At 34.2% G+C, this 27,960-nt stretch overlaps 1 protein-coding gene across 2 annotated transcripts; it reads right to left on the reverse strand.

Moving 5' to 3' along the window:
• Positions 1–92: 92 nt before the first annotated feature.
• On the reverse strand, positions 93–27,960 carry LOC147063358 (uncharacterized). 2 transcript variants are annotated; one of them, XM_085960101.1, is made up of 15 exons: positions 27,543–27,957; positions 26,667–27,269; positions 23,493–23,695; positions 20,767–20,910; positions 20,261–20,393; positions 19,476–19,620; positions 13,274–13,469; positions 11,320–11,597; positions 7,629–7,836; positions 6,643–6,824; positions 5,688–5,771; positions 3,874–4,036; positions 3,188–3,275; positions 2,519–2,779; positions 93–1,166 (listed from the first exon to the last, which is right to left on the reverse strand). In XM_085960101.1, the coding sequence occupies exons 2-15, from the start codon at positions 27,265–27,267 to the stop codon at positions 1,021–1,023; spliced, it is 2,832 nt and encodes a 943-aa protein (XP_085816227.1). In that variant the 5' UTR covers positions 27,268–27,269; positions 27,543–27,957; the 3' UTR covers positions 93–1,020. The 2 variants fall into 2 exon arrangements, with proteins under 2 accessions (XP_085816227.1, XP_085816226.1); XM_085960100.1 differs by having other exon boundaries at positions 815–1,166; positions 27,846–27,960.

The following is a 27,960-nucleotide window of genomic DNA, read 5'->3' on the forward strand; positions in this document are numbered from 1 at the left end:
TAAACATCCTACTTCAAATTGATTTTGATGAAGAACGTATTGACTTTTGTAATGGACTTCTGTAATAACAAAACAGTGTTATACGGGATTTTGCTTTACTATCAACTTTCCAGGAACAAATAGGTATCAGCCGTGAAGTGAAGTCTTAGTGAATATAGTTTTCAATAACTATTATTATCGCCGGGCTTGCATCACAGAGAACATTGGTAATTTGCAGTAAGTAACGTAGGACGAAAATAGTGAAATTTTTAAATACTTTTACATTTATGATATAATCACAATGGAACATATTCAATTGTATGAGTCCATGTCTAGAAGTAGGTATTTCCAAAATACCATGTCTTTGATAAAACTATTGAAATCAATATTGACAGATACTACAATAACATGCGTCACAGTACAATTACATTTAAAAAAATGTGTATGTACACTAGAGCTTTTATTACATAGGCGCATAGCCCGAGCGACAGAATTATCACAATAAAAATTTCTACATATACCGGTCATATAACTAAAATGTAATACTATATTTAATCAAGGTTATAACAAAAAAAATATAACAGATCACGTCAACGAAAACCAAGGATAGTCCTTCTAGCCGCTAACACGAAAAACAAATTAGTTTCTTGAAAAATATATATATGTATATATGACAATAATTTTAATTTTATTATCATAGCATTGTACTGAGTCAATGATGCATCCAAAATGTGAATTCTTATACAATATAATACTTACCTATATTATAATTTGGAAATGTAAAAAAACACCTTTTTACCTGTGGTTCACACACTTGGATAATTTTCTTCTTGTTCGTTACCCATTCGTTATCAGACGCTCTCGTTAATCCGATGATTTAAAAATTATCGTAAAATTAACCTAGTTATTATTAGGCAGAATAGAAACTATGAGCGTTTGAAAGCACTAATGGGATTATTAAAATTCCCTGTCATAAGTGTTAACATCATCAATAATATTTTTTGAAAAATTTCATTATTACTGAAGTAAAAGTTGAATTTGTTATATTTTGGATCGCTTTCTTGCGATAGCGTCTTCGACAGCTTTGAGTTGTTTGAGGAGCTCTTCTCTTCTGGAGGCGGGTTTCTTCGCAGGCACCATGCTGTTTATTGGTGATGTAGGAGCTCGCTTTTTCGATAACGACATATCTGGAAAAAAATAAAAGATGAACACTAACAAAGATTTTGGACGAATGTGGTGGAGTTTATCAAGCTGTTTTTGAGAGAAATATTCTTTTGCCGTATTTAAGGGACAATCAGGAATGGCCACATTTGGACGGGAAGTTAGAACACAGCCGTATGGTCTGTACGAGTAATTCGGTAGGCCGCAGAAACGGCAGGTCAAACATTCAGTGGTTAGATAGAACTACTAATGAGTGCCATATACTTGAAGTACAGAACTGAAAAGCAACTACTGTCTGACAAGAAGACCTAGGTAATAACCGGAAGTTGCTAGTGAGGTTAAAAGTAGAAGCATGTTAGTTCACAGTTTTAACACGTGGACAACTCGTTGCTAACCGGAAGGCGCTTCAATCGAAGTGCGGTTAAAAATGGGAGGAGCCTGTTAGTTCACAGTTTTAAGACTTGTTGGACAGTACATACTATGTAAGGATAGGGCAAGATGGAGAGTTACTGGAGGAACGTTATCAGCATTAGGGGTCATCAGAATGATCAGAATGTTTTTAGTGTGGTTGATTTGGTAACAATAGAAAAGTTAATATTCTTTCAACAGATTTGAAAACATCTCAGAAATCCATGAGAAAAATTCTCTGAAAAAAGACCCAACCCCCATCCATTGGATTCCGGTCAATGTATTTTACCAATTGAGCTACTTGCGTTCAACATAATTAGGATAAAATTAACAATATTATATAATAGAGATGTTTTCAAATTAAAGTCATTATCATCATCCTGAATCCACTTTTCTCGGTCCTGTGTGTTGCGTCGCCTTAGAGAACCGAAGCCGAGAACTTAACCATTTCATCGATCCAGCGGCCTCTAGCTCTACCTTGCGGACGTTTTTTACCTTTTTGATACCACTGGATGACTAGATTTGTCCAGCGATTGTCTCTTCTTCGAGCTATGTGTCCAGCCCATTTCCATGAGGTTTTTAGCGAACTCTATTACATCGCAAATCCTTGTCTTAAATTAAATTAAGGCAAAACTCCGTTAATTCCAAATTCATTGTAAATCGAATTGTTCGTCAAATTCATAAAATATATTTATAGCCATTTCCACTAATTTCGATGAATGAAACATAAAAGTCATCTACAAGAAATTGTATCGGAAAAAGAAACAATGTTACAAAATTGCAAAATATTTTTTTTCAAATTTTACTGTTTTTTGTCATACGTTTTGTATTTTGTAATTCGATTTTCGATTGTCCATTTAGAATTAACGGTTCTATAGGGCTTAAAAAAACACCTCTATTAAAGGTTTGATATAAAATGCATATCGACATACCGATTGAAAGAAATTTACAGCTCAATAAATTAAAATACCCTTTCTCATGTCGCCATCAATCATTGAGTCTTTCTTTTGTGCCATTGGCTGACCGGATCTGACAAGCGGCTGTCCTCCGGCGGTCTTCACCTCCTGCCGATGTTTCCGCTCGTTGGGATTGGCCTGGAGGTGGGGATGATGCACCGGCTGGCCTCTGGGCACGCCTCCACCCATTGCCCCCGCACGCCGCAAGCTTGATGAAGAACTCGAGCTCGAACTGCGAGAGTCAGACTCAGAATCGCTCGAACTAGATGACGTATCTGAAGATGACAAGACATGATGAGTTCTTGCAGGTGTGGTCAAATGTCGTATCTTTTTCCAAATAGTCCACAATTAAATATTAGTGATATATTTCAAACGTAATGGTTCGTTTTAATACCAGTCTTTTGTTCCATTGTATTGTATTTTCAAATTAGATCAATATGGCGGATGAATATATTGGATTTGTTTGGATCATTTTATTAATCGGTTTCAGTAAATTAAACTCAACACAAGACACTGAATATCTCAGGACCAGCTACTCAATACTACAAAGACATCACACATTTCATGCAGAGGTCTTTAACTGCACACATTCTAGAACACATTCAGAACATTATGCAATTTATAACCAGAGTGTTTAGACTGACTTATTGAAATTAAAAAATAAAAGGCAATGTAGAGCTTACCAGATCCTGATGTAGAAGATTTTGAATAATGTTTCCTCTGCCGCTGCTGTTTTGGTTTACCAGGTTTCGGCCGTCCAAAAGCGTCAACCTATCAATGTGGAGAAATTAGTTATTGTTTAGAATCCGGTACACTAATTCACTAACCAAAATTACACGCCAGTCAGAGAAGATCTCTATCGATGCTAGAGCCAGACCAGGTATTGGAAAAGTGTTGGGCATGGGACTTACAATCTCAAGCCAATATAGGTTTTAGGTCGCCTCCGGGAAACGTATTGACTCCACTCTACCTGCAGGACATGGCACTATACGCATGATGAGGCTTTATTTTAGTTTTATGATAGGAGTTTTGATCTGAAAAGTCTTTGTAAACCATAATAGGATTTGTTTGCCAGAATAATTCTTTTACCAACTTCTTGGATGATGATGTTTGATTGGTGAGCTTGAAGGAGTCTCACTCGCAGGCATGTATTTTGTTTTTGCTTTATTGATCTGTAGTCTAATTTCTTTGGCAGCTCTTTCCAGTGCGATAAACACTTCTTTTTGGGCAGATTCCGATCTTGCCACTGCATCTATATCTATCTATGCATTATATTATATGACCTTTGTCGTATAGTTATTAAAAAGAGCAGCAAAACATTTGCTGTTATATTTCATGCACCATAAACAACTAGATAAATTGAACCAACCTTTGTATGCTGTGGAGGTGGTGGGTTGGCAGCGTGTTGCCTGGCTGCTGCAGGAGAGGGGGCTCTCTTGCGAGACGAAGGTGCAGGGGGATTCATCGCCAGAGCACGGGCAGTCGCAGCACGGCGCTCTTGTACTATCACCGAAGGAGACAGTGCTGCCAACCTAAAAACAATATTTCAAAATGATTTCGAGCCCCAAACTCTCCTTCTGATGGAAAAAAATTCACTGCTATTGATAAGTTACATAGTCAACATAAAAAGAATCGGTTGGATAACATCCATTTCTTATTTTGTTTATCCAATTCTGTAATATAAAAACCATATAATAGACTTCTTAGATGTATATTATATTTGTGTAAAGCTTTGTGGTCACGTGTTCGAATCTGTCAATTCAATTCTGTCTAGCAAGTTCCCATCCACACCCAAGATCCTTATAGAGCTCCGAGACCCAATTAAGAAAAAGTGATATTATTATGTGTGTGGGACATTCTTTTATAATTTATGCCTTTATATGCTATTACAGTAGAACCTCGTCAATACGAATTCCATGGGACCGAAAATCGAAAAAAAAAATCGAATTACGAATTGTATGGGAGAAAAATATTAAAATTTTGAAAATATTTTTTTTAGATTTTCATTAATTTCGTTTCGGATAATAGATGTGCCTACCAAATTTCTGATACAATTCTTTCCAATTCAAATCTATGCAAATACCATGTGTCAATAATCCATAAATTGAAGTTACCAAGTACCTACTTAACTAGAATTATAGAAAAATACAAAACATTTTTTATTATTCCAATTTCGTTACCTTAATTTGAAAAGGTTCTAATTGCACTTGACCATGTTTTGAGCTATGAGCGTTTGAAATTTGGAATGGTCATATTTTGAATATAAAATGACATGTAGATAAAACTCCGGCATACTGCTAATTCTCATATTTGACAATAGATGACTCTGAAATGAACGTATCTGCTAGAATATGGCTAATGGAACCTTTTTACACCAAAAAGTAATTTTAGGCCAAAATGTCAGTTAGAACCTTTTCAAAGTAAGGTAACGATTTGTCAACACAATTGTTTGGAATTGGTTCTCAGTAAAACTAGGTGAAAATCCAAATAAATACCTACAGCCCTGAAACATGTGAGTTATTGTTTTTCCTTCGAGTGGAGTGTAGTTGTTGCTCTAAGGTCTGTCACAATTTTCAATGACTGGCTCATGAAATAGTGTACTTTATTACGATTTATTGAATATTTTTATATGCCATATGACTCTGAAATCATTTTGAATTTCGAAATTTGAATTAAAGGCATGGTTTTATTGAAAATAATGTTCAAGGGACTTTTTATTCGTGAAAATTTCTAATTACGGCGAATTTCGAATTATTAGTGTTCTTACTAACGAGGTTTTACTGTATGTAATAAGAAAAGATTTATAATCACATTGAATAAAATTCAATATTTGTTTGTAGGATGATAGCTATTTCGATATTCTCACCATTGTCATAAACGCTCATAAAATATAAATTTAGTGGATGCTATCTTAGGAAATGGTACTTTATCAAAAAACCAATGACAAAACAAAAAATATTCTACGATGGTCAGTGCATCACATTGATGCAGATACTTGTTCTTCATCCGTGTATCGGCGCATTACATTGATAGTGACAAAAATGAAGACACCAAAAAATATATGCCATGCTATCCAGGGTGACAGTTTCCTCCCAAGAAAGCTGATAGGTTGGTTAATAAATATTGGTTTAAAACGTTACCAGATTTATCAAACAGATGTGTGATATAAAAAGAAATAGTTGCCTCTGTTTCATTGGTGAATGTAATCCACGTCTGGTGACATTTCTTCCGGGGGACCCAGAGCGTTTGGAGCTTGATGATCGTGAACTGCAATTCGAGAGAATAAAAGGGGAACCGGGACAGAAGAGAGAAAGTACTCAACCACATGATTTGGCGATGATATAAAAAGGATTTGTAGGAATTGGCAGGATGTTACAAATTGATTAGAAATTTATTTATTGAATTGCTATTGAACAGATATGTGTGAGGCTAGTACATAATAATGAGTAGGTATGGTATCCTGCTATTTTTGACGATCGTGATGTCCCAGAATTATCAAAAATAACACATTTCTGTGGACTTAATAACCACAATTATTAGGAAGTTATAATAATTTCACAATTTAAAAAAAATCATGTTATGAACAAGCAAAATAATGTAGGTTTTAAAAGACAGTAGTTTCAATAAATATTTCATTCGCTGTAGGTAAAATTTAGCAGATACCATTGTTCTTCATAATTATAATACGAATATGTAGCTTGAAGAGTTGTTCTGAAAAATGTCTTGAATCAAGCATAATGCCTGCCAATTTATTTTCTCAGAATTATAGGGAGACTTGGCAACAAAACTTATTCGCTATTCAAACACGTATAGATTTTTGTCATATATAGTTGTTACTTTGGTAAAACAATTGAATTTTTTGAGAAAATGTCATATGTTTTCACCAATACCAGGGTTGAGAATACTAATCCTGAAATCCTGGAATTGACTATTTTGACCAGTATTCAATCCCTAATGAGAATACTTTCTTTACAAATTTATTGAAAAGAATATAGAATAATACCTCAATACATCCGAAGAACAATTTAATTTATAATTCCAATGCAGATAATGTAAATTTGCTTTCGGTGGTATAGTACCTGAACAACCGCTTATGATATAAAAATTTTGCACTATAATAAAAATGTTATTCACAAACCTAGAAGAAGAATATGAAGTGGCGGAGCTGTAGTTGCGCGCTTTTTTGCCTGGTCGGTCATCCCTGGAGACAGCCTGGGCCCCGCCCGCCCTGTCTCCGCCTCCTCTCATCCAGGGATCCGCCCACTCGTCGCCTCGGGCCGCTCGCTGGACTATCACTTCACGAGTCGTTCGACCGCGCCTCTGAATATTGACACAAATTATTTAAAAATACGTACTCAAGTGTTATAAATTCAACGTGCTGAGTATATTAGATGCAAATGAAATGATACTCAAATGAACTATTAATTATCAGTCAACTACCTGTTACCTAGGTATAAATACATTTAAAAATATAGCCTCATTGTATGCAAACAAATCATAATATAAACATGTAAGTGGGGGAGCCAGATGAAAGCTGAGTATAGTGGAATTAATTGGTGATAGGACAAGAGCCCACCCACAAAAATAGCCCCCATATATAAAAAATCTCAAGACAGTTAACCGCTCCATTTTAAATGTCAGTAGATTAAATTTAATATGTTAAAAAAGGTTTAATAAGTAAATAAAATGAGAAAAATGTGAAATAGAAGTTCATGAAATTCTGCTACATATTTCTATAGCGCTAGTGAACTTTTGTGTATTGAGATGAGGCAGATCAACGATATACTATCTGGCATTTCCTTTTCTGCTCAGTTGGTAATTGACACATTTATGTTACATTGCGAGATGTCTCTATATAACGAACATTACATGACATATTGAAAGCACTTGTGATTTTCGTCTGGTCATCTGCCATTTGGAGGGATATTTACTATATGTTTGTATATGGGGCGAATAAAATAACTGATTGCCAGAATCAAACTGATATCAACCCTTACTTGATGTATCCAATTGGAAAAGATTTGGAATCAAGTAAGACCTGCATTCACATGATTTTAAGCACCATTTAACAAGCATGTAGAGGAATTATATTTTTTTCTGTTTATGACAAAAGAAAATTCTCACAGATTTATGATGTGCAGATTGAGCGGCAGGGGGCTGACCCCTTTCGTGGATGTCTTGTTCCATGTAATGTGCAGGAGGCTGTCGGTGGTGTCGGGCTGAAGGGGGCGGGGGGGATGCTGGTATGGCACTGGAGGTTGTTCGGTAACGAGATGCACGCTCCCGAGGGGCATAGTTTGCTCGGCTTGTTGCTTCTTCATACGCTGCTCGCCTACAGAATAAAATAATTCAAACTTTCAAATTAAAATATCATTCATCATTGGTTCAATAAACCTGTGTGGATCTTGGCCACCTCCAGGATATCTCTCCACACCTGCCCGTCCTGTGTTGTGGTTCTGTGGTTTTGAAGACAATTAACTATCCAAAACAACCGAAAATTTTCTTTCGGTGGATTCGGTTTTATTAGACATTGAGGGTGAAATTTCAGGGGGTTTGTTTTGACTTATATTAAAACCACAGATTCAGGGCACTTGAATACTAGATATATTTTTCTTTTTACACAAGATATAGAACAGAGACATGGAAGCAACGAAAACAAGGGTGTAAGTTTATTTAATATTTGTCAAGATGTCATGGGTACTTTGTCGTTTTAAAAGCGAAAATAATATATACTGAGAAATTTCTGCTTCAGCGTGATAGGAGTTCTTTTTTCTCTTCTTTAACCCTTTCAAAGCGTCAAGAATACCGCTTTAATACAATAGAGCGCGTCATGATTTCAAGTATTGATAAATCACAATAAATGTCAGTCAAACATGTACAAATACAGTCATCAAAAATATTTTAAGTGTTATGATTTGATTATGCGGTGATTATGAACAGTTGTAATATTTTTAACGATCTTAAAAATAAACATTCGTGCCCTGATTATGATAAAGAATGACGAACAAGCCGCATTATACAAAAAGCGTATGACTTACGTTTCAGTCGCCATTTTGTTGACGTGTCGGCTCCGGACGAGTGCGTCAATGACAGAATGATGTTCAACACTTCTAAGTTAATGCAAACGTAGTCCCAGACCACTTAATAAATTATGAGAAATCCTTTTTTACACCCCACTTGATAATATTAATGGTTTATTTTGATAACATGACAAGACACTATTCACTAAACAGAACACATAATCCACATAGTTTCGAATGTTATTAATATATAAATTTCAACATCGTCTGAGATGTAGGTAGGTCATTTTAGTATTTTTGTAACACTTACATATTTTACTAGTTCACCTTTTCATGGTATTCTCTAAAGCACGGATACATGCATAATGGCACGTTACACTCGGAACACATGTATCTGGAATATTTTTTGGTTTTCGGTTTTTTTTTTGTATTCGCACAAAGATGGCAAACTCTGCAAGGATTTATCCGTTTATTTGCGGGAGGAATTATGTCCGGCATATGCTTTGCCATCGCTCTAGCTGATAAGCGCAGTGGATGGTCGACGGGTTGCTGTGCGCGGGATGTGGCTGGAACTTGATATTTTTCAAATATTTGCCTGATTACTTTTAACTGAAAATATGCTAGACCTGTTTTTTTGCCTGTGATAGTACTAAACAGAATATATGAATTTAATAAAAATAGATCTATGATATGGAAAGCCACCTTTTTGTACCATTTTATTGATTTACGCATACAGCTTAGTGTACTTAACATCATATCAGCTTTATCTATAGATCCCATACATTTGTTATATTGGATAACACATGTAGGTTTCTGTATAGGCTCTCCGGTCTGCCTATTGAATTTTCCTGTGGGTGTAAATGAATCATTGTGCAATGTGGTCAACATATGGACTTCTCGCCGGTCGTGCCATTTTATAGCCAATAGCGAGCTACTATTTTTTGACTCCACTTCTCCTTTCTTGAGCTTCCTAAATGTTGGCATATTTTTTCGGACTGTTCCGCAAGCATTTGTTTTGTTATCGTGAAGGTGTTTAAATAAGTCTGGGCTTGAATACCAGTTGTCAGTCCACATAGTATGACCTTTACCAAAATACTCGTTCATTAATGTCGTTACCACAGCTCCCGAAATGCCAAGTCCTTGCTCATCGACAATATCTGTTCCTTCCCCGCAATATATTATGAAATCTAATATGTAACCAGTCATCACATCGCAAAGAACGAACATTTTTATGCCGAAACGGTGGCGTTTTGAAGGAATGTACTGTTTGAACAGCAATCTACCTTTGAAAACAATTATGCTTTCGTCGATGCATAAGTTTTCGTGCGGCATCATTGTTTTTTTGAATATTTCTCGGCAATGGTCGATCAGAATTTTAATTTTATGTAATTTATCTCCAGGAATTTGAGTATTGGGATCCGAAAAGTGCAACATCCTCAAAAGCAAAGTATATCTGTCTCTTGGCATTGCTTTCCCGAAAATTTGGCTGGATAAGAGTGGATCGGTTGACCAATGTTCCTCTATTGTGATGTGACGATTTCTAGTCATCAACATACTTACAGCAAAAAAAATGCACATTTCCGGGACGTCTGTGTTGACCCACTTATGCATTCGTGATTTCGGCGATGGTTCTTGTCTTCTAATGTCTTCTGTATAATAGTTATTTGTTTTGATTACGATTCTGTCCATTATATTTGAATTCGAAAAATGCTCAAAAAAATCGATATGAAAGGTCCAGTAGTCCACGAAGACAGATCGTCAACATTACGATTTACATTTGAATTAGAGGCCGCGGTAGTAGCACTTTCTGATGGGGCACTGGAAGTATCTGAATCATCGTAGTACTCATTTTCACTCAACTCATAATCTGAATCAGGGTCATGAATTGCTTCTCCCATTTCATCGCACAAATTAGCAGGGATATCCATTTTAAAATAATCAATAAAAATCGAACACACAAAATATGTTATCACAAAATGTTTTTAATTTTTCCGATACAGAAATTTTCAATTGTGTGAAAATGTTTATTCACTTAACATATCTTTTCTTTATAAATGACTGATAACTAAGTTAAATAAACAACTTTATTTAAATATTAAATCGCGGACTCTTATATTTAAATTACACCTTGTTCAAATTATTTTCCGAAACTATTAACTCGCGGATAATATACTAGTAGATAGACGAATGAATGCAATCTCTAAAAGCATTCCTTTTGTAAATTCACTTTAATCAATGTAACTTTCGAATATTCTATTTAACAATTTATGCACCAAATAGTTTTTCAATCACTAAAAAACAATATAACATATTATATTGCGAACTCGTATCGCTACGAACGCGTCAGTCAAATGTCTTCGGCGCACATGCACTAAGAAGCGATAAGACACTATATACCCGGCAAGTTTGAATTGGCCCGATGACTGATATTTTTTTATCCAAGACACGCTCCCGAAAAATATTTATTTAAATTAGATAGAACAAAAGTTTAGGCTATCCATTGACAGATGTCAAGAGAAGGATGATTTCTGAATAAATTAAATCAATATTAGAATTTTTCGCGCCTGGCCGAAAGCAGTACTAGGCAAACGAAAATCGAAATGACTTTAGTCAGCTGACGCGCGGATGACTTGCGCGTATAGGCTGACTAAAGTCAGTTGCCGCGTTAGAAAGATTAACATAATATCACAAGTAAAAATCACAGGCATTCAATCGCAACTGATTAGTCTAAATAGCTTCTATATTTGAAGAGTTTGCCAACCATTGCTCTAGAAAATAATCCTTAATATTTATACCTGTCAAGTTGTCGATAATAATCTTCCCTTTCCCGGTCCCTCTCTCGTTTGATGTGAGCCAGAGGCATTGAATGAGAGGGCGGCGGGGAGGCGGGCTGAGAGGTGGACGGTGGGAAGGCGGTGTACAGAGCCAGGTCCCCTTCCTCCTCCTCTAGCAAAGGTGAGCCGCTGCGGACGCCTACCCCGCCTGTGCCTCCACTGCCCGCCAGGCTCAAGTGCATCTTCTTCTCTTCAAAGTCTGAATCTTGCTCCTTGCGTTTGCTGGCTTTTCGAAGCATCTGTAAATGCAACACTTTCATTACTTATGGTGATTATAAAAATAAATCGTTGGATTAATGATTGCATTGAAATATTTTCCCTCACTTATGACAAGTTGTTTGTGAAGCATTTTTTGATAGATAGCGGACGTATTTGTAATTTGGCAACATGCAATTTATTAATAATTACACTAGAGATAGCAACTCATATGCTTACAATGCTTCTCTCTGACAATCTCGCGGTCAGTAGCTGTGTGTGTTTCAAGCTTGAGAGAGAGATTAAGTTTATCTTAGTCAGCATAACATCCACGTATGGTGTGAATATTGTGCTATCCCCTAGCGGAGGTCGGCCACCATCAACGCGATCTTAACTTTGTCACCTGCTACCCGGAACAGTTTAGTGGAGCTGCACTCATACCAATCATGAAATTCGGCATCGTCCTCTGCTACGCTTACAATTATTGATCTTTCCTTGAATGATAAGTTGAGGAATGATGTACTTTTGTCCTCTCATAATGTGGCCGAGGTAGTGTAGTTTCCTGGTTTTGATAATACGGAGAACTTCTCGGTCCTTTCCCATTCAATTGAGAACTTTAACATTTCGTTACCTTACTTTGAAAAGGTTCTAACTGACATTTTGGCCTAAAATGACTTTTTGGTGTGAAAAGGTTCCATTAGCCTCCTAGACATCATATATGTACGTTCATTTTAGAGTCATCTATTGTCAAATATGGGAATTAGCAGTATGCCGGAGTTCTATCTACATGTCTTTTTATATTGAGAATATGACCATTCCAAATTTCAAACGCTCATAGCTCAAAACATGGTCAAGTGCAATTAGATCCTTTTCAAAGTAAGGTAACGATTTATCACCTGATCAGTCCAAGGAATTTTGAGGATGCGTCTATACAGCCACATCTCGAAAGCTTTAATTCTCCGTGACATCTCTTTCTCTTTGTTCTGAGTAAACCAGACACTGACTCATTGTCCTACAAGGCAAGTGGATGCGTAATAAGATCTAAATTAGCCTCTCCTTTACCGAGACCGCCTGTGCGTGGTGCCAGCATCACATCCTCCTAGAGGTGACCCTGGTATCGCAGAACACAGCGGATCTAGACTGGGAAGTCAATAAATATTCCAGGTATTGGGCAGCAGCAATTACCAGTACTGATGTGCGGTGGAGAGGATAGGCTTCGGTACAGCTTACATTTAGATAACTGAAGGCATGGTCACAACGGCTCTAATGGCTTTGACACTGCGATGTGGAAAGCAACGGGAAACTACCACGTTAACTATATCCCTAGTAATAATCATGGCTGTGAATATTTTGATAGTCTAATAACATTCTCCGGGCAGCTATTTCTAAGGTTGGTATTTGTGAGTCCACAATTCATTTCATTTACAATTGCCATGCATTTAATTGAGAAAGAATTAAAATTTATTTTCAATACATAATTTTATTGAATTTTGAATATTTCAAACATAAATTTACAGAAATAAAAACATACAACCAAGAATTAAATTTACTAAAATATAACGCGACTTTATTTTGTATTTTGTAGTCTATGCTCAAATAACGGGAAAACACAAATTCCTCGAATATAAGATCAGGGCTACACCTTATTTTTCTTTCTGTATGCCGATTACAAAATACAGATTTCAGATACTTGTAAAAACGTTGAAAAGAAAATGAATACCTCTTTAGCGGTTCGGAGCCCTCTTTCCCAGGGGCTTTCGGCAGGAGGTAATCTGGCAGGCGGGTGCATCACTGGGATATGCTGGTGATGCGGATGATGGTGATGACCGCCGCCGTGACCGTAACCTGCCGGCATCGCTCGCACCATGTCAAACATCGTATAATTACCCTTGTCTGTCACTCCAGGATGAAGAAACCTATAAATGAACAAACACCTCTTAAAAGAAAGTAAACTGCATGTAAGTCTTTCCAAAGGTAAAACAATGTTTGAGCATGGCAACCCAAGTTAGATTTCACCACACCATAAGATGGTATATTTTATGGTATGGATATTATCCAATTCATCGCACACTGTACAGTTTGTGATTAAACCTCCAAACAGATATGCATACTTCAAGATTATCTTTATTGTCTGAAAAGGAAATGTTTGATATGTGTCGCTAAATTTCAAAACCCGCTATAACACTTTTTTGAAATAATTAAGATATATATATATCGTTGGATTCGTTATTAACGGCCCACGTACTCGTCGTAGGTCAAAATTGAGTTTTTATCGTATTTTCAAACCATGATCCTGGACACTCCTTAAACGTTGTAGATAATCTATTTATATAATTTTGAAGCCTTATTATCCTTTATAGTTATTTTAAACATTTGATGACTGCATAAAGTATTTTTGTTACATAAAATAGTATTCTTTTAAACCTCTCGCTCTAATTTTTTAGAATATAGTCATATTTCGGTACATAACTGTGCAGTGGTGTTAAGATTTTTTACATTTATTAATTTTTAAACGCATTTATAAAACCATTAGTATAATTTATTACGAGATAATTTTTGTAAAATATTCACGATAAAAAATTATATTGATAATCTCTGTGATCCCAAATTTGACAAGAATTAGGCATTTTATTATTAAAAAAATCGGCAAGATTAACAAATTTGAAGATGATTCTAAAGATACTTATTATAAGCTATGTCTTTGACCATTCAAGTGTGATAAACATCTTATGAATAATGATTGCTTTATAATAATTATTGACCTAAGAATAAGGAAGTGTTTTTTTGAAATACGCCATTTCTTTTGTCATTCCCCAGTGGTTAAGCTACAACATACGGCCGTAGCCATAAATTGACAAACTATAATTGAAGTAGGGAGTAAAATGATATTGACGCGCGTGTTTGAACATGTACCGTTTAAAAAAAATAAAAAAAAACTCGGTTAGGTACATGTTCAAACACGCGCGTTAACATAATTTTACTCCCTACTTTAATTATAGTTTGTAAATTTATGGCTACGGCCGTATGTTGTAGCTTAACCACTGAAGAATGCCAAAAGAAATGGCGTATTTCAAAAAAACACTACCTTATTCTTAGGTCAATAATTATTATAAAGCAATAATTATTCATAAGATGTTTATCACACTTGAATGGTCAAAGACATAGCTTATAATAAATATCTTTAGAATCATCTTCAAATGTGCTAATCTTGCCGATTTTTTGAATAATAAAATGCCTAATTCTTGTCAAATTTGGGATCACAGAGATTATCAATATAATTTTTTATCGTGAATATTTTACAAAAATTATCTCGTAATAAATTATACTAATGGTTTTATAAATGCGTTTAAAAATTAATAAATGTAAAAAATCTTAACACCACTGCACAGTTATGTACCGAAATATGACTATATTCTAAAACATTAGAGCGAGAGGTTTAAAAGAATACTATTTTATGTAACAAAAATACTTTATGCAGTCATCAAATGTTTAAAATAACTATAAAGGATTATAAGGCTTCAAAATTATATAAATAGATTATCTACAACGCTTAAGGAGTGTCCAGGATCATGGTTTGAAAATACAATAAAAACTCAATTTTGACCTTCGACGAGCATGTCCCCTCTTAAAATCTCTACATGAAAATTTTATCGCCTCTTTCAAAAGCCGCTACGATTAAGGTGATGTTTCTAGGTAAAGTTGTTATCGAAAAATAGCTAGAAAAGTTTATTAATCGGTAAATATATATTCAAAAGTATTGAGAAAAATAAAATAAAAAATTAATATGTATCGTGGAGTTCTATATACCAAAAATACGTGTCAAATTCGGTACATTTCTATCGGGTGGTAAGAATGAATGACATAAGATTTATTATCAAAATTACGATAAAAATGTACGTAAATCTATTACCTAGGGAAACGCTAAACGTTAATTGGAATTTATTACATCCTTATATCTCTTTTTTCAAATTTAAAAAACATCGATTTAGAGGTTAGAAAGCATGCAATTAAAATCGAAACATCTCGGTTCAGACGTAATTAATCGCAAAAAACGCTTAGCGTTTCAATTAAAAATATTATTTATTAATTTTTAGGCCAGTTATTTAAATTTAATCTTGTATTTTTGTATATTAACGAATCGATTGTAAATAAAATGAATATTTGACAAGACTTTATCGACATGTGCTGCTAACGCGGAAATAAATCGAACCATTTTTGAAACAGTACTTGCATAGATTAAAAAATACATACACACACACATACATTGAAAATAAAGGTTCGCCAGGTACGAAGACAAAGACTGTGTTAATTCTGCTGTCAATAATTTTTGTTTGTGATATTGGAGCATATGTCAATGGACTACATATATCAACCTCCACTTTCTGAAATAGTGTTAGTAATTATTTCAGATATTTATTACTGTTTTGACGTACCTACCTTTTATAAAGCGATTTTAAAATAAATATAGTTTCATAATAATATAAAGAAAACATACGAGCGAAAATGCCTAAGATACTTCTGACATACATCAAATTTAATCTTTGTCTAGTAACTGTACAATTTATCCATATTTATGTTAAGTGTTTAAAATGTTATTAGTAAAAAAAAAATCATCTATTCACGTGGTAGTCGCGAAAATTATGAACAATATACAATGTTAAAAATAATAAGAATTGTTAAAATTTCTAGTCACAATATTATTCAAAGACAAATTAACCCGATCAAAACAGCCTCGACAAACTTCCACTTCACTAACTTTTGTTCTATATGTTTATCCTGGATACAGCGGCAAACACATTTTGAAAATAGCCGATGTACTGGATTATTTGTTAGTTTGGGTTAGTTTAGGTTAGATTAAGTTAGATTAGGTTAGGTTAGGTAATCCTAACAAATAATCTAGTATATCGGTTATTTTCAAAATGTGTTTGCCGCTGTATCCAGGATAACCGACTTGTACCCTAACTTTAATTACATACATACTAGTGTACTATATTTGGGCCATCGAACGTTCATTCCTGTCTACGGCCTTAAAATTATTATCTACGTGCCTATTATAACTGTCTGTCATCGTATCAAAAAGTGGAGGTTGATAATTTAGTATGCTAAGAATAGTAAAGAATATACGCTAGCTAGGGTAAACAATTCAGTGAATGAACAAATAAGAGATGAATTTGAATTCAAATAAATTAAATTAAAATAAAAATTAAATTAACTAAGAAAATTATAACAATAGGTAGGTACAATAAATTGTGTATAACCGTAGTATTACTAATTTTATGCCGTGATGCTTTGATAGTTGGACTTTTCATAATATTTGGATCACTATTTAGTTGCTCATTTATCTGCCACATCATAAAGCCGTAAATATTGTTTTTTTTACGAAGCAATCATAAATACAAAAAATTAAGATCTACTTTTCAATCATAGTATACCTAGGAATATGGTATAGGTGTTGATAATTTTTAATTATTTATTCGAGATCTTCAGGGAATTACAAAAGTCCACACCTAGAAACCACTGGGCCAAAAACGTTTCTTTTTATATCTCCAAATCCATTTCACTTACATAACATAGGTAAAATAAATATAACTATCTTTTATTTTATCTTGCATTTACGTTAAAATCGACATTAGAATTTTTCAACGAAATAGCGTTCTGTCTTTATCTTAGAATATTATGTAATCAGTGGTGCACTTACCTCAAATTCTAATTTTTTTTCTTATGTTTTACAATTTTTTTTTTAAATTTGTCACTTATTTTGTCCTTGGGTTTGCTTATCAAGATTTGTTCCCATGTTTATTTACGTTTTTTCTTACTTCCAACTTCTTTTTTATTCAATTCGTTGCGTGTCTTACTTCATTTTTATCTCGGATATAATTAGTTAGTTAATACAAACTTTCTACTCTCTGGAGGCCCATATGAACCCATTAGGATCGGACATGGTTGAAACGAAACGAATTGGGATGTCTATATATCGACTATGTCATAATTATTATAACAACTATAGTCGAACTCGGTTATTACAATCTCGGACATAGCGAGATCTCGGATGTAATGAGAAAACAATCGTTGACATTTGGTATATGATTTTCTCCTTACATTTTTTTCACTGTTATAACGAGAAACTTATCGGATATACCGAGCTAAAATACTGTTAATGTGTTGATCGTTTAAAAACATTTCGACCTTAGGCAATAAAATCCGATCGGACAAGATGCCGCCGGGGACGGATTACGTTTATGACACTAGTTAAATGTCTAATTGTTGTTTTCGCCGACAATGAAAATACCTATTCTCTGATATAACGAGTACCGCTTATAACGAGCAAATTCAGCCGGTCCAACCTTCCTCGTAATAAGCAAGTACGACTGTATATTCCTTATTTTGTTTAATAATATTTCGAATGGCATTTGTTTTGCTATTCATTTAATATCCTTTTTTTATTCCACCTCTAGAAATTTGATGTAATTGTCAATTGTTCAAGATTAAACTCAATCTTATAAACATTTGAACTTAAATGTTCATTTACTACTATAAATAAACTTTACTGTAGAAAAATATTTATATTAGTATTGACAATGTAAAAAAATCTGGTTCATTGACTGGAGAGGTTACCCTTTATTGCCAGTGTAAAAAAACTATGGTAAACAAAATGAAAAAATCATAAACACTTTAAATCAAATCAAATAGACATGTAAGAATTGTAAATATTTTATGGAGTGAATATTAATTGTAAATATTTTTACATAGGTAAGTAAATATATAATAAATTTAAATGCATTTTTATCAAGCTTATGATTTTTAATACGTGGCGACACTCAACATTTTATTTTAAATTTTATTGCCATCTGGTTGCGATCGACCAAAGTTTTTAGTAATTATTTTTAGAAATTCATGGTAAGACGCCTTTAAATGGCGTTGAAGTCACATTTCATCGTAAATTGAGCCAAAGGCTTCACCTTAACTGTCATTTATAACATTCAAAAAGCTTTTTAGTTCAAAAAGTTTTTATTGATTTTCTCAACATAATGAAAAAGTGTTATAGCGGGTTTTGAAACTCAGCGACACATATGTACTAGGACATAATAAGATCATTACGTCAGCTGAATGCAAAACTATTCTAACTTACATATTATGAAATATTTTACAGAAGTGTTCTTTGAATCATCATTGAGTGTATTATTTTATCAATAGTCCCACTAAAATATGATGTATACATTAAATTTATCAAATTACTGAAGTAGGTTGTTTCAAAGAACTCCCTTCTGAAATATTTCAAATGTGAGTTAGAATAGTTCTGCATTCAGCTGATGATTGCTCAGTTCAATTTAAGATCATACCAAAAATTTTGAATTTCAATATCGCACCCATAGTGGTATAGTTAGTAGAGAGCCCATCTGAAGCTATGAATTATTGATTTTTCCATTGACCCAGTGCAGACAGGTTAGGGGAATGGCTAACAATCATTCATCATAAAAAAGTCTGCATATCTTGAGGAGTGTCATATGCACAAAAATGACCACAATAGTCCTTTACTTCTACAATATAAAGACGGTAGTATTTTAAAACATACTCAGTTATCACAGTTATCTTATGCATATTAGGAAATATGTGGGTCGACAGTGAGTCTAAACTTTAGAGATTAGAGTCCTTAAGATTTTCCATAATAGGTAAGTTTTCGAGCTTCTATCAGGTACAGGAAAAACAAAATAATGTGATTCAGTACGTGGATTGTATGCATATGTATACGTACGGATACTCGCTCATCAGCTGCCAGGTATTAAGTACGGCTCCCCATCCGCACACACACCATCGACCAACCGAATAATTGTTTTGTTTTTACTGTACCTAAATAAAGATAGATCCTTACTGAATATTTGACACGTAGATATTTTTACAATGGTGAAAAATGAACGTCTTACCGACAACTGATGCCCCATGTGCACTGTCCTTTGCTATAAAATCGGCAGATCGGCCGAGGCTCTGTCTCTTCCGGGCGGCGTTCCTCTTCATCAGAAACTTCACCTTCTTCCAAAGACGAAGCCGCACCTGAACCCTCATCGTCATCTAAAATAAAATTTAATTCATCCCTCCACTTTATAGAAGTCCAAGCAATAAACATGGGGTGCACTGTTTAGTTATAATCAACTACACTATTGGGTTAAATTTAATACAATACATAGTGACAATTTAATTAGTCAGTTAGTAATAATTAAAGTAGTACCTACTTTGATTTAAAATACAAAAGTCGATCGCCAATAGTAATTCAATTTGGAAAGCGCTTCAGAGAGTATTAAGAGCCATTAGTTAAAATTTGTCACAATTAAGTATGGCGCCTTTAGCATTATGGTCTATGTGTATGGGCGTGAAACCCAAGTGATATAGGTTCAATTCCTGCAGGGTGTCTTACTTTATTCAAAAAAGATTTTTTCTATTGGTTATAATATATTTTATCAAAGTGTTTTCAAAATTATGTATGAACTCATAAAGTTCGGTGTATGTAGGAGGCAGCAAAGAACAAAGGACCGAGAAGAGCAGAGGGAGCTAGGAGACGCCTTCATTCAGCAGTGGATAGACCCGGCTGATGATGATGTAGACAGTTGTACATTTGCATCGCCAGGGGATTACATAATATCATTTCATGAGTAATAGACAGTCTTATTTGCTCTTGTCTAGGACATTATTATATATCATAATATAGCAATACCTTTGTTGGCAGAATCAGCATTATTTAAATTATTTTTGGCAGGTGAGGGAGCTTCAATGCATTCTCCTTCTTCCGCTTCAAAGTCTAGTTGTTCTTCCACATCTTCTGTTTTACTAGTTTTTTCTTGAGGAATCTATAACAAACGATTAGTTTAATGGGTGATCCAATATGAGGTGTAGGATTTGAATTACATGGCTATTTTCGTTATGTCAATGTTTGATAGCCATCATCTAGTGAGATAGTAAATTAATCATGGAGTGCTACACAATTCAACAATGCCTATAAATTGTGCGAATGTATAGTGAAAATTCGTGTTCATTAGTAAATATAATATTAAGAATGATTTTTTTAAATGAAATCATTCGACAAGAATTCGTAATCTAATTAAAAAATTAGAAGAAACTGGTTTGGTTATCGATAAACTAATGCTTGTGCATCATCGCAACAATTGCAGTTTTCATTTGGCCATTATATAGTTATGTAATAGATTTAGAAACACTCAGTACCTTATCCATTCTTGGAATGTCAAGAGAAGGGCCTCCATTGGTCGTATTTGGTGGGGAGATGGGGGCAATTTTAGCATTAACATTTCCATTTAGCTTAGTCTCAGGTTTTGGTGGCGATTCTCCACTGTCAGATTGGTCAGGGGCCTGGAAATGATCCAATATGAAACCAGAACTATGCATTTGCATTAAACATAGATACGTAAAAACTGCAGAAAGATTTTGGTAACCGGTAGAGAAGAGATAAAAAGAACAACTCAATAGGCAAGCCATACTATGCGCAAACGGAAAAGCGAGATAAGTTTAACCCTTTTACTCCCATTCAGCCCACCATACCTATGCGAAAACTCCATCTGGGCCGATCCATCGGCCGAAAGTTTGGAACCAAATTTACGATTTATTCCAAATTTTTTCCTGTCATATTTCGTCTAGTGTAGACAAAGCACTATATTCACTCTGTGTTGGGTGTGACTAATATTTATTTTAGTGTTGCACTTGTTAATAATTATGTCATACCCTAATAACTCACAAGTCATAATTGCTCTTGCTGTCGAACTTGAGACCAAAGAGGGTCAAAAAAATAATAAAACATTATTTTTATGACACATTTTAAATTCTGATATTTCTTTTAGTTGTTTTATGACTCATTTATCACATTACAAAATGAATTTTCTAATTTTTATGAGCTGACCGAACAAACAATGGATGCCCACTGTACTTTTGGTAGGATGGTGAAAAAAGACATGAATTAATATTATTATAAATGATTTAGTGCTCTGAAACATTTTTTGAAATTACTTCATTCCCATATCAGTTAGTCCTCGATGTATCGAATTCTCTTGCGATTTCGTGAATTGAATAATATTCTTGAATACCTTGACACTATACGATTTTTTTTGATTACTTTATAAAAATTCTATTTCATAGAGAAAAAATAATATGTTTATTTTTTTTTCAGTTACTAGATAAGAATAGATTATATTATAAAATTTGATATATCAATTATAAATAAAAAAATGTTGTCACACTTGTTTTGTAGTTCAAACATAGTTTTATCCGTTCATTTCTAAATAATTATTGATACATTATTTCTTTCTTTTGTTTTATTGATCTAAACCATCAATATTATTACTTATTATTGCTTTATACACCATTGAGAACACACAAAAAAAGTTTCAAATTTTTAAAACATATGTAGAATTATTTATTTAAAAAAAACTGAATCGACGATTTTTTGGCAAAAAACGCTTGGGAGTTTTCACATATGCTAGGCTAAATCAGCTGGGAGTAAAAGGGTTAATATCAGTTCTTTTCTGGAAAACCAAAAATATTGAGCTTTATTAAGGTTAATTTGGCATAATCATCAGGTTCACCTTCCTTTTGCTTTTGCGAACAGAATTATTTTATTGGAATATATTCCTAAATCGGTGAAATAAGGTTTATAAATATATCTTTATTAATAAATTATTATTGTGTACCATTGAATACTGTCATATTCTAGTATAACTTGTACTTCTAAGTACCTTTTTCAATATCATAACATAGTGTTGATAATAAAAGGTAAACAATACTTAATAGGATGTATCTTATAATATATTTCTGTTGAAAATAATATACAAATAAGAAAAATATATAATATATATTATGTAGGCATTATCGATTGCCAGAATAACAATAGGACACTGTTATTCATTTATGGATCAGTTGAAAATGTGATAACTGATGAAATCGGTATTTAAAAAAAAATAAAACATGGTAAAGATCTACCATCGTAAGTTGGCAGCCGGTCGAATTTGTAACTAAAATTGTCTATCGAGGATAAATTTGTTACAAATGCCATTTAATTTTACAACATGTTTCTCGAATTATGGATTGCATAATATTTGTACAGAAATCTACTACCAATAAAAAATTATAAATTACCATTTTTTTGTTAGTTATGTTAATATTCTCAATGTCATACTAGCGCCCTCGCTGAAATGCCAATTTATGATGGTAGATCTATAGTAGCATGCATAAAAGAAAATTACATTTTTCATTTCATTATGCCTTCAAAAAGGAATTAAACAAAATTTGAACACAATTACTTCCAGACACGATAATCTCATGTTTGAAATTCATCATATTCCTACCAAAAACACTATAATTTCCTATAGCACTCCAGCAAGGGCTATTCTAACATATCATTGAACTACAAAATCAATAAAAAATCTACAAAAACAATGTCGTATTATGCAGTTAATTATCCCGGGAAGTTAACTGTCAGGAGTGATGTTTTTAACTGCAAGCTTCAAATGTCATCGAGTAGTACTGCAACATAGTTTTTAACACGTCATACTTGAAAAAAATCCAATTGGAGAATTTAATTGGATGCATTAGGAATCAATTAAGACGCAGTGCCGTACGTTATCTGTTATTTTGGATCAAGAAAAATAACGAAACATTTTACCACGTTAATTAGTTAGAATAGCCCTGCGTGTCATCTGTAGATATGGTTCAGAATCAAATATGTTTAAGTATATTTCGATGCGCACAAACTGTTTTGTCTTTTTTAAATATATAATATGTAATCAGTGGAATGGCATTCAATTCAAAACTCTCGTACATAGTAACATAGAATAATATATATCATATCTAGGATGCAGGTTAACTAGTAATTTTTTTTTAGATAAGTTACATGATATGTGAATGGATAACAAAGTTTCATGAGAAATGTCATCGCAACTTACACGTATGGGGCTTTTCTTGACACTCCTATGCTCTTCTTCAGACGGTGGTCCCATGGAATCCAAGTCTGAGACATCTGACAAGTCTTCGTGGCTCATGTTAACATTACTCTCAGATGCTCTCTTTTCGCTTTTAGGACTAGGGGCTCCTTCAGACATTGACTTGTTCCCTGACTTATCATTTTCATGATCTGACTCCATTTCCCCTAAAAAGTAATGAGTCATTAGGAGAGTCCATAGAGAACATTATATTACATACATATTAATGGCGAAATACTGGTTGTTGGACATCAAATACATAACCGAAAATAATACTATGTGCACGCTTGGGATAGTGCAGTGTAAGTTATACTTCTGAAACTGAAATAACAAATAAAACATATTCTGAATAACCGCTATGGTTTTAAAAGCTCGGGCAATAATATAAAAAATAGTTTATTTGAAATAAACAAATATAATATATGACATAAAGCAGAAATCAAAGCAAACTACACCAGCAGTTTTATTCAGTGCCCAACGCAAGTTTAATATACCTTGCTGAGATTAGCAAGTAGTAATCAGCTTGGTTACTCAGTGTAACTTATGTAATTTATGTACTTAACCATTTGCTTCAAATTATAAAATGATAGATTTGTAGATGGTGGGTGATTTACTACTATGATTATATTATCTCCACATATTTCTCACCCTAGGATGTCAGTCAGAAGGAATATTTGTATAAATAAAACGATACTTACTGTTATTGAATGAAAATCAAAGAACAAGCTTGAACCTTCTGACATTTGACATTACAAAATCATTATCATTTAACAAACAAAACCTTTATGAAACTAAATGTATGGAATCGTAAGTATCTTTTAAACATATTCACAAAGTAATTAATCAATTAATACGATTTCTATATACTATTTGATGGTAAGACGTCTACAAATTTAATGATATTGCGCCTTCGATCGCTTGCGGATTCGAATATACGCTTAATAGAGATATCATTTATCGCAGATACAACGATGTTAAGACTCGTAGCAGGTTTAAATAAAGCTGCAGAAATGACATGAGTTAGCTCGAAATGCATTCTCACTTTGCAAATGCTTGATGTGACTACAATGCACTAAGGAATCGTAGATTTACCTATGGATAGTGTTAGTGTTTACATAATTTTAATTATGCATATAATTGAATTATCAGAACATTCAATAATAAGAATTGACAACATTGTATCATTTGCAGCTCCCTTCCAAACCACTAAATGAATAAAAAATACATGAGATCACGTGACTCAAAATGTGTTAACAGATTTTGCTAACCGACACTATTTATCTTCAGCTTAAATTAATGTACTATGAGGATGGGAACATCTGTCCGGTAATATTTTAAATAGCAAGTATTATGACATTGCACACTTTTTACCCATGGCAAGTTACAATGCGCTTAGTGACAGTAATGTGTTTTTAGCATTACAGTTCTATAATCGTATACAAAATAATTGTGATATAGAATATGTTGGTATCACTATAATAGTGGTACCACAGGGGGAGTATGGTGCACTGATACCAATTCTTTCAGTGCACAAGTAGGCAGGGCTAATTATTAGTATATTCTATGGTAGATATTGTTGAGATTTTTTACATTCATTTGTCATGTTGACTTCTATCGCTCTGTTTACTTTCCGATCTTTCTCGTCTGAACTATGAAATCTTACTCAACTGTAGAACAGAAAAATATGGTTCATTTAGTTTACCACACTATGCCTAATTAAACTACAGACAAACCTGTGTGTAGAAAAAAAGAGAGATTATTCTGAAATGAGTAGAATCTACACTGATGGATCAGTAAATTTAACAAAGAAACTTAAAATTTTCCATAAGAAGTAACGCTTTTAAAACGTAATCTTCTTCTGGCTCTCCTGAAAACTAGTGACTTTAAACTTATTTCCATTCGCATACAGAAATCAATTTGGACTATCGGTGACATTAATCGCATATTGTCTTTAATCTCATTTCGTTAAACATTAGATAAATATTTACCATTCAGTCCCGCCACCAATATATTATAATTATATAGGTTCTCAAATTAATATGAAAACAATATTATTCTACTTATATACCATCACATTAAATAAAGTTGTTCACTACATTTACACAGGAAAATATTAGTAATAAAAAAAAAATAGATCAGTATAAGAATCATACAAAGGAAGAGATAATATTATATTATTCATAAAATGCGAAATATTCTTTGAGGTTAATCGACTGTACCTACTAATGATTTATTGTAAGGATATAAATCCTATTGTTAATTAATGTTATCAAAGAAATATAATTATATGTATTTATTTATTTCAGAGTGGCAAAAAATACATACATAACATGACTTATTAGGTTTCTGTATTCGTTTAGGGCAGTGATGAGCAACGCTGTGGCCCAACAAGGATTTTTCTAATCATAAAACCTAAGAATAAGAATTTATTGTTTTGCAAAATAATCGGTTTAGATAATTACTTATGCAATTAAAATATATTATGGGTGTTTAATTTTACCATCATGTAAAAAGGTTGTTCCATCACTAATTTAGGTGATTGCTCTCTTCTGTTTATTGACGGAGCATAATAAAAACAAAATGGTTCTTACCTATTAGTAAATATTTTTTTAAAGACTATTTTACACATAGGTACTTTTATGCAGCTTCATGTAACTTTTCCAAACACAGGTAACCCTTACAGTATGAATTTATTATATTATGTATTGTGATACATTTTTCATATTTTTTTTGTTCTGCAATGTGGCATGCATCATCATAATGAGTGGAATCATGCGCAAAATTAATCTCATCACGACTGGACTGTGTCCGAAACGCATCCCCCGCAATCAACGGGGGGAGGAGTTACCTGTACCCGGAAATCACAGATGTTTTTGGGTTAGGTCCAAATTATGCTAAAGCCATAAATCTTTTAAAACTTGATGGTAGGTAGTGTTAAAGGTATAGAAATGGTATCGATTATGTCATCAATATCAAAATAATGATCTTTGGCTGCAAGATATTTGAAATAAGTTGGTATCGAGGTACCAGTCAAAAAGTATCGATAGATTTTTGACATCCGTAGGTATTTTGGTAAGGATGTTGTAATACAGCCAAGTACGTAATAAATTAGGTTTAGTTAACAATTGATGTGATTACCATCAGAAACTTCTTCCGTGGGGGGATCCTTAGTAGCTGGCCTTCGTTCAGGGGTAGATTCTTGACTGGAGTTACTAGATTCTGAAACGGCTCTCTCTCTCGATTCCCTACCCGAAGTCCTGTCAAATTTTTCTGATCCACGACTTGCTGCAGGCGAGAGAGAATCCTGTCTGCTTCGAGATTCACTTTTAGGGCTCCATTTATGACCGGAAGCTTCGTTTTCATCGTGCAAAGGTGGTGAACGTGGAGGCGATACAGGAGAACGGGAGCGGGATAATGGTGGATCGGGAGAAGCGGGCGGTTCGGGAGATTTTGGATAATAATTTTTTTCTGAGACAGGAGATCCGCCTTCCGTCTCGCTAAGCCTTTTAGCTTCAGGGGATTGCGGTCGGAGGCGCATCGGCGGAGTCTCGGGATGGCGTCGAGCCTCACCAAAGGCTGCATCAGAGTCGGGACTCTGCGGAGTGGACTCCGGACTCTGAGGTGTGGAAGAAGGGCTCCGGGGGGTCGGTTCCCCCCCCGTTTCTTTTATTTCCGGCGAAGAGTCACCGGATGAGGAGCCTTCTCCCCGGACGTCCTCTCGGGAATCTTCCGAGTCCATCCCTGCACATCATGCACATAGCAAAGATTAGTGTACCGTCTTGAAAAATAAAATATGGCGTCTCAAAACAATAAAATGTAAAACTCAAAACCTCAAAAAAGAATGCCGCTTCAAATCAGGTAAATAATTTGATGTTTTTTTTTACAGAAAGAAAATGGTAATTTGAACGGATCAAAGTATTAATGTGAAATGGTTAACCGGACTTGCCCGCAAAGCGTTAAACAAACATTCGACAGGGTTCGGAAACCGCTTAAAGACTTCCTGGACAATCTTACCTGGACACGGTGGCCCCGGAGGATACGGCGGCGACACTTTGTTTCACTTTTCATTTTTGAACTATTTACTTCCGTCGACTTTCAACTTTTATATACACAACACAAAACAGTAACTGTAGTCTCTGATACCGCTTACTGTATACTCGGAAATTGACAACTGAACTTAAAAAAAAACTTCGACATCGCTAGAATGAAAGAGCATAATGGTCACTACATAATATGCATGATGGTGTCGGCGATCATTTTTGACGTGGACTGACCGCATCTCCTTGGTTTGTTTTATTCGAAATCTTACCCTCTTACCTTTGAGACGGTAGATTTGGCGATAACTCCGTTGTAGACTTGGAAATTGTTGTTAAATATTCTCAGGATGCCGACAGCGGACCCATCAAAAAGCTATGGATCCATAGACAACAAC

This window comes from Rhyacophila brunnea, unplaced genomic scaffold, assembly GCF_057557595.1.
Source record: "Rhyacophila brunnea isolate RB1 unplaced genomic scaffold, BYU_Rbru_1.0 scaffold_9, whole genome shotgun sequence".
Lineage (NCBI taxonomy): Eukaryota > Metazoa > Arthropoda > Insecta > Trichoptera > Rhyacophilidae > Rhyacophila > Rhyacophila brunnea.

Coding starts and splice junctions, on each gene's coding strand:
- LOC147063358 (XM_085960101.1), bottom strand. CDS start 27,267: ATGGACTCGGAAGATTCCCGAGAGGACGTCCGGGGAGAAGGCTCCTCA. Junction 11,598..13,273: donor GGCTCCGAACCGCTAAAGAG/GTATTCATTTTC, acceptor TTGCATTTACAG/ATGCTTCGAAAAGCCAGCAA. Junction 2,780..3,187: donor ATCTTCTACATCAGGATCTG/GTAAGCTCTACA, acceptor TGTCATCTTCAG/ATACGTCATCTAGTTCGAGC.